Raw genomic sequence first — 13,822 nt, forward strand, 5'->3', positions numbered from 1 at the left:
AAACATAGGGTGCAAGATGGAATTCACTCCTACCCGTTATAGGGATAATAGATAGGTTGTTCCCTTTAGTACTGAATTCAAGTCTTGAACAAGGGGCCCCACCCTCTCCTTGGACCAAGAGGGGTTCGGTTTATAGGTTGGACCTTAAATCAATTGTTCATTAAAGGATCAGTGGAACTTAAGGAACAAGATGTAGTCTTGGGTGTAAAATGGTTTTTATGACCCAACCGAGATTACAAACAACCTATGAAGGATTAGCTTACTAATCATGGTTATATCAAATGGACACAAATATATCTATAGTGAGGGGAATGCAACTACTAGACTATAGTGGAATGACCCGTTAGTTAACGAATGTTAATTAGCTCCGTCTAAAGAGTTTAGCCAGCTAATCGTGGATCGTTGGAGCCCATGATCTATAGGTCCATTAGGTTCCCCTACTAGCTCATATAGAATAAACTTAGAACAGTATGATAGAATGATTCGGATTATTCGAATTAGGTGAAGAGAGAGAAACCGACAAGTATATGTGATATAGTAGTCGATTTTCAGTTTAGAGATACAACTTTAATATTTAAATGTGATTTAAATATCAAGAATATGATTACGTTCATATTCGGAAGCTCGAAAATAATGGAAATGGTCAAAGATTTAAAAAGTCAAAGAGTTGACTTTTGACTTTGAAAAGTCAAACTTTGACCGACCTTATATTCAAATGTGATTTGAATTTCGAGAAAATGAATGTGGATTCATGCTCGGGAGGTCAAAATTAGTCAACAAGGAAAAAATCATAAAAGTCAAAATGTTGACTTTTTGGTCAAAGTTTGACTTTGACAAAATGACTATTTTGCCCTTTGACTACAGTTAGTGGGAAAATCCAAACTTTTGTTGGATAATTTCACTAACAAAATAGTGGGCTAGGTGTTGGCTTATAGTGGAGACATTAAGCTCACTAAGATAGTGGATTATAGGTGTTGAGTTTTTATGGATTTGTTTCATGAAAATGTTGCATGGCTTTTTTCTATAAATTAGGCTTTCAATTTGGATGAAAAAAGTTTTGCTCATTTTGCCAAAATTGTTTTCAAATTTGGGCTGAAAAAAAAACACTATTTTGAGGAAAATTCATTACCCAAAACCCAACCCAAAGATCCATTTCTTTTTCCATCTCTTTCTCTCTCTCGGTTTCTTCATCCACCGAGTCCCACAATTCGGTTCTGAGTCTAGAGGATAGTAGGTCAACTCTAGTGGTGGTCCGAAAGAATTTGGGTCGAGATTCAACGAGGAAAAGCAGTTTTGGGAAGCTTCAAAGGTAATTTTCTAATTAATTGTTTTTTCCTTCAATTGCATGCTTTTTTCCTTTAAATTAAAAGCATTTAGAGTGTAATTAGATCCTTATTCCACTGCATATATCTCGTGTTCCATCACTCCATGCCTCGAAGCTTCATCACGAGCAACTCAAACTGACTCAAACACTTTGAAGTACAGACTCGATAGCAAGTTAATATGCCTAAAAACACAGGGGCCCTTACAATTAACTTTGAAGATGTAAAAGAATTAATAACCAGAGGCAATTATCCCATAAACTCCATTAATCCACATCCACAAATGTATTTAACACTTAAACAGAATGCAAACATGCTTACACCCACCAAGAATGTAAATGCTATAATATACATCAATGGGTTTGGAATATCAGAACCTGACTCTGATACCAATTGAAGGAACTCTTATCAAAGAGAACCCATGAGCAGAAGCACGATCAATCCAAATCCAATGTGACAGAATTAAAGGGATTCACAAACATACAGAATAGTTATGCATACTAGAATTACGACATGCTTTAGTAAATAAATACAAAAGGGATGAGAGACATACCTTTGAAGAACTTTTCTTCTATGATCTCTCGCTCTCATGAAGAACTTGGACAACAATCTCTCTCTCGCTCAGATCGCCCACCCAATCATCAACCTTGGTATTCTCGGAGTAATCAGCTAAACGATTGGAGTTCCTATGATTGAGCCACCGAAAAGGAAGGTGCACCTTGTTGGTATAGGTAGTGACTTTCAATTCTTTTAATCCTTTCTTAACCATACTTTCATATCATTAGGATCCCTCTCATTTAGATGTGATATCGGTTCATTCATGTACCCCTTCTGAACTCAGGTCGTTACAATTTAGGTTATCACTTAAGGCATGATCCACTTGTATGTCTCCACATACATGCTTAAGTTACAACGACAACCAATGATCTTAGTTTATTGGTTTGTGGTAAATACAAATAAAATATCTCATATTTCATAGACAACAGTGAAGAAAATATCTCATATTATTACATCACAAGTGTTTGTTCATACAGGTGTTTACAAACTACAGAACCCTACGAGAGTTTAGGGCATTCCCAACATATATTATATTGGATATCATACATAATTACATTTAATTATATTAATGTAATATAATTAAATAATGGTTTGAATTTTGAAATCCAAATTATAATTCCTATGGAGCTATTACAATTAAGTGGTAACTCCCTAAAAAAAAATTCTCTTAGGAAGTCTTCTTATGGTGGTGTCCAAAAAGCAAAGTGTTTGCCAAGTTCGTTGGGCTACTTGTTCATGGTGTTCAAGTTCGAGAGAAGAAACTCTTGTGATCTTGTCACCGAAGAGGAAGGGAGAAAAAAGGTTCTTTCGAGGGTTAATATTTCTTATTCTTTTTTCTCTCTTAATTTCTATTAGAAGCATGCTTAAGAGTGGATGTTGATCATGAAGGAACTTTTAAACAAGATAATCCATGAGCGGAAGCAGATCTTTCCGATTTCATTGTGACAAAATTACCAAACATACATTCTAACAAACAGATATGCATTGTAACACTAATTACTGGCATGCTTTAACAAATAAACTACAAAAGACCAAGTACACGTACCAGTTGAAGACTTTCTTCAATCAAACTCAGTCCAGCGGAAGCGAACTCCTCTACGCTTCTTATTGTCTAGTAAACAGTCGCCTACCAGCACCACAGTCGTCTACACGATCAGCAGCGCACGAACCAACAACAACCGGGGACGACACCACCACTCGAAGCCCTCGGTATTCTCGGAGTGAGAATCCAAAAGGTGGACTTTGATGGAATTGGTAGAGGGAAGGAGGAAAAGACGATCGTATAGAATGAACAAGACAGTGGGAGATAGTAGAAGATTATCATATAGTCGGGTGCTTGTCATTTAGAAAAAGGTACACGATCGTGTAGGTTTAGCTAAGTGATCGTCTATCAAATTGTAAGCGATTGTTTAGGTCTGCTCAGTGCACTAAGCGATCGTGTAGTAAACGTAAGCGATCATTTAGATATCGCGGGCGATCGTTTAGTGCACGGGTGCGCAATCATTTAGGAAGACGAGCACTATCGTATAGGATATCAAAGCTAAGTGATCGTGTAGATTCATACCGTGAGCGATTTTCTGGATTCGGATCCTTACGAAATGAAAACAATTTTCATTTTATTCTTCAGTTACAAGAACTGAATTCGATCTTCCCACTTTCGCACGCTTCTGGAGAAATACTCAACCAATTATCTCATAACTGCCTCATTAATTGATTAATGAATATAATCATATTATATTCTTAACCTATAGTTTGATATCATATATCTACTATAGTTTTTTCTCCTATACTTGATATTCATTTTTATATCCAATTTCCTCCAAAAATAATGTATCCCATATATTTAGTCAATTATATCATATATATTTAACTAGTTCAATTATATCATATATAATCGAACTCCCTATTGTCAATTTGAACATTTCAAACTGACCCAAAAAGTGATTCTCAACTTTATCTAAGCTACCAAGGGGACCTTATGGACCTATGGCTTGAAGCTTCAACGGTACGTGAATAGCTGAATAAACTCTTTAGCCACGAGATCCACCATCCGTTAACTGCTAGGAATTCCGCTAAAGATCAACAACTAAACTCTTCTTATCACAAATATATTTCTGTATCCATTGGATATAACCAATCATGAGTACGATGACCATTCACCGATGCTCGTAAGTACAGCTGAGCTAATTTACCGTTTGCCCCTATAAATATCTCACTCCTTAAGTACCACTGATCCTTCTAAATGAATAAATAACATAGTTCAACTATGTATGAACACCTCTCGGGCCAAGAGAAGGTGTGTGGCGCCACATCGTTCAAGCCCTGAAATTAGCCCTTAAGGGAGCTATCTATCTACTTACCCCTGCTTCAGGGAAGGAGTGAATTCCATCTTGTGTAGCTGAGTTCCCAGCTCCCAAATTAGACGAATCTCCAAAGTGGTAGATTTGAGTCACGAACTGGCCACTCGCAACCATGCAAATCAAAGGATCGCCCTCAATGGCAGGAGTTCCCAACTCACTCAAGATTGAGGTCATGTTACATTATGGTCATCCTAGTGAAGTGAAGTCTCTGTCATGAACGATGTTATATAACGATATGTTAACACTTCGTGGTTAGGTCTTATAAAACTCTTTGTATAGAATGCCCTCGCTCGCATGTCCCCTACACGAATGATCAGGATTAGACAATCTGTGACAAGTCACAATACTTGTGACTATTCCACAAAGCGGGCCACATCGTAGCATTACCAAGATAAGGTTTCCTTCCTATAATCCATATACTACAAACCATTTTGGTTATCCCTTAAGACATGATCCACTTGTATGTCACCACATACATGCTTAAGTTATATAAAGATTTAGGGATTTAGGTTTACTGGTTTTGAGTAAAATCAAAGATGAAGTAAAATATCATATATTATACATCAACAAGCGTTCGTACAAACTGTTTACCAACTACGGACACGAGACTTTAGGGCATCAACCCCAACAAATCATTTTTCTGTAACACCCCAAATTTTCACTTTATATAATTTCTATAATTTGTTAGTGGAGGGCATTTTTGGAATTTTTGAGTTCAAATGTAAGTACGAGATTTAATTTTGATCTTACAAAGTGTTCAATTTAGAAATTAATGGCAGGTTTATTTTCACTTTTTGGGAAAGAAAGGAAGTAATAAAATAAATGGGAATAAGGAAAGGAATAAAATAGAGTTTTATTTCTTTTCTTTTTAGTTTTTTAGTTTTAATTATATTTATTATTATTATTATTATTGTTATTATTTTATTATTATTATTATTATTATTATTATATTATTATTATTATTATTATTATATAAAACAAATTAACCCTTCTTCATCAACTTCACCATCCACCCTCCCCCCCTCTTTTTCGTGAAAACCTTAGCCGTCGAAACCAACAGCCGCCTTGAGTTCGTCGCCAGCCATTCGCACCTCCAGCTAGACGTCAGCTCGCTATCCTAGTCGCTCGGCGAACGCTTCGTCCGCTCAGTGTTTTGCAGTCTGAAGTAGTCGCTCGCCGTCTAGCGTCTCTGGTCAGTCGCGTTCATGGTTGCAACCCTTTTGTCGCACCATCGTCGATTCCAATCGCGAGCATCCGCCGTTCTTCGCGTCGAGCACGGGTTCGAAGGGCAGCCACCTCTATTTGACGAACCGCTGCCGCAAGTCCCAGGTCAGCCATAGTTAGTCTGCTCGGTCGGAGTTGCGCCGCGTCGCCGGTTCTCTACAGGTCCAGTCTGTTTTCACAGCTGTTGTTGTCTTGGTCGTTGGTTTTGGATAGATTGATTGGTTGAGGTAAGATTTGAGTAGTGTGGTTGCAGTTTCTTGAGGATTGTGGAATACCCACTAACTGTTGATGTGTGTGGTTTATTCGGGTGAGTAAATGGATGTTTGAAATTTATTTGGAAAACTCAAAGGTTGATGTAAATTGGGTGTTTTGGAATTAAGCTTAAAGATTTAAAAATCGATGTTTTTGCTTTGAATTTGAAGGATGTGTTTCTGTGATTAGGGAAATTGCTTCAAGTTGCTATTGGTGTTTGGGTTCTTGATTTGATTGGGTTTTCTTGAGGATTATTGAGCACTCATTAAATTTGCGTCTCTAATTTATTGATACTCGTCGTATTTTGGATGTTGGTACGAGGTTTCAGATTATTGAAGTTGTTGTCCAGGCAACTAAAGGCCTAGTCGGCGAATTTTTGGTGAAAGGTTTCATTGGGCAAGGAAGAGGCTAAGCTTACTAGTTCCTAGATTTTCTGATTAGAGGTAAGTAATTTTACTACTAGAATCGCTTTTGTGTCAGACAATACACTGTAGATTTAACATTGAGGGTCCTGTAGTAGTTTTTTGTTAGAATATTTTTATTGTTTTGAGGTTGGATGGACTGATTATGAAGGATATATGAGCATGTGGTAGTATATGATGATTATGTATGAGCTTGAGCTAGAATTTTATGTTACAGTAAATGATGATTGAGCATGACCCTTAAATTATGAGTTAAGTAGCACTCCTATTGGAATGCCTTAAAACTAGATGAGGATTAGACATTTGCTGATCTATATAGCTATGCGATTTATTATGCGAATGTGTAGACTATATGATATATTATGAAATCCCGAATACTTTATTGTTTACATGATTTAGTGCCTGAAAGTGATGCATGTCCTAGGGCGCTAGTACATGAAAGAGATGTACTAGGGCTGGTGTGTATGAAAGTGATACATACCTAGAGGGTATTGGGGTGTACGTAAGAGGTATAGCTCAGTGGGTTGTGTGTATACGAAAGAGGTGTATACATAACCATGTGTACGAAAGAGGTATGCATCCCTACATTCATAGAGATGATATGGGGTGTACGAAAGAGGTACACACTCAGTGGGTTATGTGTATACGAAAGAGGTGTATACATAACCAAGTGTACGAAAGAGGTACACATTCAGTGGGTTATGTGCATACGAAAGAGGTGTATACGTAACCAGGTGTACGAAAGAGGTGTATACGTAACCATGTATACGAAAGAGGTATACATTAAGTGGGTTATGTGTATACAAAAGAGGTGTATACGTAACCATGTAACCATGTGTACGAAAGAGGTACACATTAAGTGGGTTATGTGTATACGAAAGAGATGTATGCATAACCATACGTACGTAAGAGATTGTGTTTCCTTCGGGATTTTTACTAGAGGATGTGGGTCCTACGGGACTTATTAGAAGTAAGTTTTTCATGTATGTATGTGTCCTGGGAGGACTAGAGAAGTTTATATGTTCCGAGGACATAGATGCCTAGCCTGTTTAGGTAAGAGTAGGGACGCATGGGCAAATAGCCACTGGGACTAGTTTTATGCTTCCGCACATGATGTTTAGATTTCTCTCATGTTTTTCCACTTTCAGTCTTCATGTTTGAAACTGATTTCTAGACTCATTAAATTTCCATTTATGATTTATGGGTACCCTGTTATTTGACTTTTATTTAGTTTTAATGAAAACCTTTTATTTGACTTTATTTATTTAGTATTTATCTCGATACGAAAATGCGTCATTTTAAATTCCATACATGCATGTGTATAGTAACGACCTAGCTCGAGTCCTAGGGAGTCGGGTCATTCGACTACAATCTTTCCGCATGTATCAAGTCAAATCATGCATCAATCTTCACTATGAGTTGCTTCGAGTTGTTCATTTTCTGCCTTCGAGTTGCGTCGAGTAAAGATCAAGACTCATCGAGTAAGATCGAGTATCATTCAATATTTGAGTTCCATCGAGGATTTAATACATCAAACAAAGAAGGAAATTCGCATCAAGCATTTAGTAGAAACAAATCGAGCATCAAATATCCAGCATCGAGAATTTAATAAAAATTTTCTCAGTCTTTTCTTCATCATTCCTGTGTTATCTTGAGTATTTGAGCCTAGTGAAGATTGAATAACCCAACAACATGTGGGTGCTTTTCTAAAACTAATATTTTAAAACAAATTAACAAGAACAATTTAGGTTTAGCTTTAAAACAAAGGATAATGTCGTAAATTTTTGGTTTGTTGGGGGAACGTAGCCTAAAGATGATTTTCCCCTTAAAGCCATCCTTCAATATAGTAAGATTAGAGAAAAAAAATTAAAAAAAAAATGTTTATTTCAATAATTGGTTAAACTAAAAGGGAGAAAACGTTTAGAATATAAAGAATAAATTCCTAGAAACTGTTTATTATTTGACACTAAAAGGTGGTATGGCTAAATGGAAAATGAAAACCTTGAAATCTAAAAATATATAATCCTAAAAATGGGTGATTCAAAACAAGACAGAAGAAATGACAATGGGACTCCTAACAAAGTGCTTGCCATCAGTCCAAATCAGCACGCCGTCCACAACCTGATCTTCTGGCACATTTCCAGTCATCGTCAATTCAAAGCTTTTCTCCTCTGCAACTCTCTCAAACTTCAAAACTTTGGGCTTCACCGAAACCTTAACTCCATCTGGGTTCATAATTCTGGCTCTGTAAACCCCTGGAGTGCTAACGTTCTTCAGTTTTCTAGTGACGGTGACATTGCCATTCAAATTCTGAACCCCAATGGAAGGATAATTGAAGTTCAAAATAGAAGCATTGGGTGGACACTTGAAAGGGCCATCAGAGAAGGCTCGAATGGTTTTGTCGTCGTAGCCACTGGCACAGAGGAATTCTAGGTAATCGTTGGGGGAAAGGTCATAGACGAGGCCAGGGTCAATGGCTCCGGTGGGGCGGATGTGGCCAGAGCCATAAGCAAAGGGGGTGGCAGGGGCAAGGTCAGGGGAGCCGCCATCGAGCATGGGTTTCATTGTGTTGTCGCGAATTCTCGCAGAGGTCATGATGGCGGATTTGATGGCAGAGGGGCTCCAGTGGGGGTGGAGAGTTCTAAGGAGGCCGACTAGACCGGAGACGTGGGGGCAAGACATGGAGGTGCCCGACATTGTTATGAATGGAACTGTTCTGTTGTCGAATGCCTCACCTGTTGGGCTTACGGCTTCTGAGAATGCTGCGATAACATTCACGCCTGGTGCCGTCACATCCGGCTGCAAAATTTGATCCAAAAAAGTTAGAATAATATCAATATTAATATAATATTTTAGATTTTTTTTTATTTATGATATTTAGATAAAAGTATAAAATATATGTTTAAGAGAAAATTTAAAAATAAAGGAAGAGAAAAAGAAAACCTTGATAATCTCAGGGGAAATAACATTGGGTCCTCGAGATGAGAAGGCCGCCATGGTAGGAGCAGGTTTGGTGTTAACTTTAGCCGACGGTGGGATTAAATACCCCATTGGATTTCTACCAAAAAAAAAACAAAAATTCTCACCATTAATTAATTAATCAATTACCAAATTTTCAAAAATAAAAGAAAAAAATAGAAAGAGTGTAAAATTTGATTTACTTGGTGGAATTGATGTAGGAGAGAACAGCTTGACCGTCATTGTAATTAATATGGGAAGCTGGAAGAACATGGGGATCGGCGATGGTTTCGAACCCACTGAGTTCATCGTTGCATAGAATCATTCCGACAGCACCGGCAAGGGCAGCTTGTTCTCCTTTATCCACTCTTGCATTGTCTCCTCTCAAGCAAGCCAATATTTTCCCTTTCACTTTTGAATGATCCAATGTTTCCGGCTTGCAAAGCATGGCGTCGTCCATGGCGGCGTTCTTCGCTTTTGCCTGAGCTCCGGTTATCAATGGGTACAACTTATTTCCTTGTAATGCTTTTGAAAGACTCGAACCCTAATCAGTACCAACAAATAATGTTAAATACTACTCTTTTATTTACTTTGAAAATATAACCCACACACATTCATTTCTTCCAAAAAAAAAAAAAACAAAAAAAAATTCTAGTACCAAAAATTTCATGCATGCCTAATACCTAGGTCAAATTCATTCTATGTTTGATACTAAGCTTAAATGAGATATTTTTAGTTCGATTACAAATTTAGTCTTTGGAAACTCTGGAAAAGAGACTAATGATGAAGTTTCAGTGATTTTAAATAGTAATACTTAGGTATTACCTCTCCATACATTCCTTTCAATCAATATAAAAAAATTATTATTAAAAAAACCGCACAAAAATGGGCATAAATATTTTTTACTTTGAAATGACTTTCATTGATTTTTCAATTTTTATTTTATGTGTAACAAGGAAAATTTGGAATGAATGTATTGAGTGATAACCGAAAAAGAACAAGAACATATAAAATGTTTATTGGTACAATATATAAGCTTTTACTTCTCATTTATTTGTAGATAAATAAAATTTACTAATTTAACTTTAAATTCTGTATTTAAAATCCCACAAGTCGTGATCATTCAATCAATAATACAAATTTATTTGAAATCTTTAAAGCTACAAGCATCCCAAAAGGGAAAAAATGCGTGTTATGTTAGATTAATTTGCAAAATATAAAGATAAAGCTGGTAATTAGAGAGAGAGAGAGAGAGACAAACCATGTAACGATGGCCATTTTGGAGCTCAACAGGAGCCTGAAACTCACGGTCCAAAGTACTGGCACCAACCGTCAAAATCCAAGGTGCAGTATTAGAAGCAGTCAGAGCATCGGGGCCGGAGTTGCCGGCCGAGCATACGACGGGGATTCCTTTCTTCACTGCATGGAAGGCTGCGATGGCAATGGAATCTTCAGAGTATTCGGCTGGATCACTACCAAGGGAGAGAGAAAGAACATCAACACCGTCGTGAATGGCATGGTCGAATGCCTCGACAATATCGGAATCGAAACAACCTCCACCCTCGAGTGGCCAGCAGACCTTATAAGCGGCAACACGGGCCTTGGGAGAGCCCCCTTTGGCAGTTCCAGCGCCTGAACCGAACACACTGGCGCCGGACACATAGCTGCCCCCGGCCGTGGACAAGGTGTGGGAGCCATGACCTTCGTAGTCACGGGTGGAGTTAATGACTGATGAGAATTCTGTGGAATTTTCAGATTTTAAGTATGCAATAAAGCCCTTGTTGAAGTACTTTGCTCCGATTAATTTCCTGCATTTTATTTTTAAATCATTGTTAAATTAACTAAACAACCTTAATCTCAATATTAAAAAAATCAAACTGATAATCAAACCTGTTGCATGGCACTCGATCAGGGGTTTCATCCATGCAGCCTCCCTTCCACTTTGATGGGACAGGTCCAACTATGCCATGTTCTCCAAAACTCTTGGACTCCGGCCATACACCTTTTTCAAATAGAAATAAAACAAAATAATAACATTCATTTCAACCCTAAACTTTAGGAGTGTTCGTGTATTGGATTGAAGAATATTTTAGACATAATTTAATTGTTCGAGTTGTAAATTTTTTAACAAAATAATTCTTATTAAAAAATAAACCTAATCCTACCAAACCATGAAGGTATTGGAGTTGGGTTGGTTTAGGTTATTCGTTCTAAAAAAAAGTAAAAAGAAGTAAAAGAAGTGAAATGTAAATATTCTAATTTAATTATTTTTATATATTGAATTAAGACAATTCATTCAATTTCAATTTATGTAATTGAAAATTTTCTTTTCATAAGATTGAGAATAAATTATTAAAAATGTAATGAAATTAAAGAAAACTAAAATTATAAGTAATTATATTATAAGTAACAAAAATATATATTTTAAAGGGAAATTTTTACAAATAGAAAAAATGTAATAGCAAAAAAAAATACAAATACTATAAGTTGGGGTTGATCGCATTGGGTTTTTCAAACAAAATTTTAATTCCATCGAATTTCATATTTATATTTGTTCAATTTATGTTAATTTACCCAATAAAGAAAAGAAAAGAAAACAGAAAAAACTTACCAGTGTCAAGATTTGCAATAATGACATCTTTTCCAGATTTAGCTATACGCCAAGGAGAGGAAGAGGGAATTACACCATTCTTCTCCAAATGCATAAACTCCCATGAATGTGTTGTGTGTAATGCTTTTGCTCTATTTGCCAATATGGCTGCTACTTCTGGGTGTTCTGTGCCATTTTTATAATTTCCCAATTAATTCTTTTTATTATTATAATTCTATTTTAATTACTCAATATTCGTCATGCCAAAAAAATATGAAAATACAATTTAAAAGAAAAGTATATATGGTTTGGTTTTTACCTGCAAGTTTGGTTGCCTCTTCCTCATCAAGAGTTGCTGCAAAACCGTTTATATGCTTCTTATAGGAGTAAAATATGGCATCTTTTGCCTTCTCTTCACTGAAATAATTTTCAATTTTAAAATTTATATTTATAACAATATTTGAAAAAAAAAAACAATTAAATGAAATATAGGAAACTAGATAAAATTTTCAAACCTTCCCAAGAAGGATCCAAGCAATTTATGATGGGAATGAACCACCCTTTCAAGATCTTCCTCTGTAATTTCTATCCCATGTGAATGAGATCCCAATAACACAACATAAGACTGAAATCCCATAAACAAAAAAAAAAAAAAAACACCAATTAGTTTTATGATTTTTTTAAAAAAACAATCAAGGAGTTAAAAAAAACAAATAGAAAAAGGAAACAACAAATTTTTAGGGTTTTGTAAATTTTTTTTAAAAAAAATCAGAACCCAATAACCAAACCTAATCAATAAAAAAAAAAAACAATTAGTTTTAGGGTTTGTTTAATACATGCTTAGAAACATATAGAAATATACAACTGAATCAATCAAGGAGTAGGAAAAGAAAAAAAAAACAAATAATAGAGAAGAAAACAATAAATTTTTAGGGTTTTGTTGAAAAAAAAAACCCAAAAACACCTCATATAACCAAAACAAATCACTATTAAAAAAACAATAAGAAATCAGTTTTAGGGTTTGTTTAATAATCTGCTTAAAACCACACCTCTTATGACAAAACCAAATCAATTTTTTTTTTTAAAAAAAAGGTCAAAATGGGTATAGATATTAGATAATGCATGAATGATAAAAAAAACTTAAGACTTGTTTAAGAATCACTTTTCAGCTTTTTGTAGGATGAAAGTGAAACAACATAAGACTTTGTGTTTTGTTTACCTTTTTTGCAGCAATGGCAGATGATATTAACAAAAGAAATGAAAATAAAATAAGGATGGAATTAGAGATCTTCATCTGTGGATGCTTTTTTATGATCTCCAAAAAGCTAATAATTAAGCACTTTCTTTAATGCTTCCTCCTCTTTATAAAGGAAAAGCCTTCGCTAAATATTCACCAAATTTATCTTTAATTTCTCATAATATATGTTTGTTATATTCCCTATGGAATTGGGATACTCTTATTATTTGAAATAACGTTTTTTTGCCTTTTATTTTATGATTTAGAAAATTATTATTATTCATTTTTTTGGGGAAAATTAGCAAAAGCGTTTTAAATCGTGATGAATTTTTTCTTTAATTTTTATGGAATCTATATTTTGTATATTCAAGTATTTTTTTCAGAAATTTTTCAATGAACTAAATCTTTCAATTTATTTTTTTATATAGTTATTACAATTTGACTAAATCTTCACAAATAAAGAAGTGGTCATTAAGTTTAACTTTCAATTAATTTTCATAAAATCTTTTAATTTTAAAAACCTTTTGTAGGTTTAAAACCACTTTACATACAAATCTGTTTATCAGATATTTTCACGATAGGCTCGGCTGATTTAGTTTTGATGTGGTTCGTTGCGTTTTTGTAGGTTTTCCAAAGTGTTATAAGACTTTTTTTTTCTTTTTCGATTTATTTTGTAACTGAGAGATTTTTTTTTTTCTTTTGGTTGTTTAAATATTTAACTTGATGAATCAGAGATTCAAAATATTGTATTTGAGTTATCAAACGAAAGAAAATAGATTTTGTTTAGAATATTGGATAAATTAGGGGAAATTAGTGTATTTTTTGGGCTGTTTTCAAATATAGAAAAAATAACCACAGTATTTACAAAATATTCTATAATTTAGAATTATCAAGGACTA

The 13,822-nt window shown here is 35.1% G+C and overlaps 1 protein-coding gene across 1 annotated transcript; it reads right to left on the minus strand.

The window, feature by feature from the left end:
• Positions 1–8,178: 8,178 nt before the first annotated feature.
• Positions 8,179–12,980, minus strand: LOC120083797 (subtilisin-like protease SBT5.4). The gene is made up of 9 exons (XM_039039674.1): positions 12,906–12,980; positions 12,202–12,311; positions 12,006–12,103; positions 11,708–11,872; positions 10,987–11,098; positions 10,358–10,904; positions 9,300–9,640; positions 9,082–9,196; positions 8,179–8,937 (listed from the first exon to the last, which is right to left on the minus strand). Exons 1-9 carry the CDS (start codon positions 12,978–12,980, stop codon positions 8,179–8,181), a joined length of 2,322 nt encoding a protein of 773 aa, XP_038895602.1.
• Positions 12,981–13,822: the final 842 nt, after the last annotated feature.

The sequence above is a fragment of the Benincasa hispida genome, chromosome 8 (assembly GCF_009727055.1).
Source record: "Benincasa hispida cultivar B227 chromosome 8, ASM972705v1, whole genome shotgun sequence".
Classification (NCBI taxonomy): Eukaryota; Viridiplantae; Streptophyta; class Magnoliopsida; order Cucurbitales; family Cucurbitaceae; genus Benincasa; species Benincasa hispida.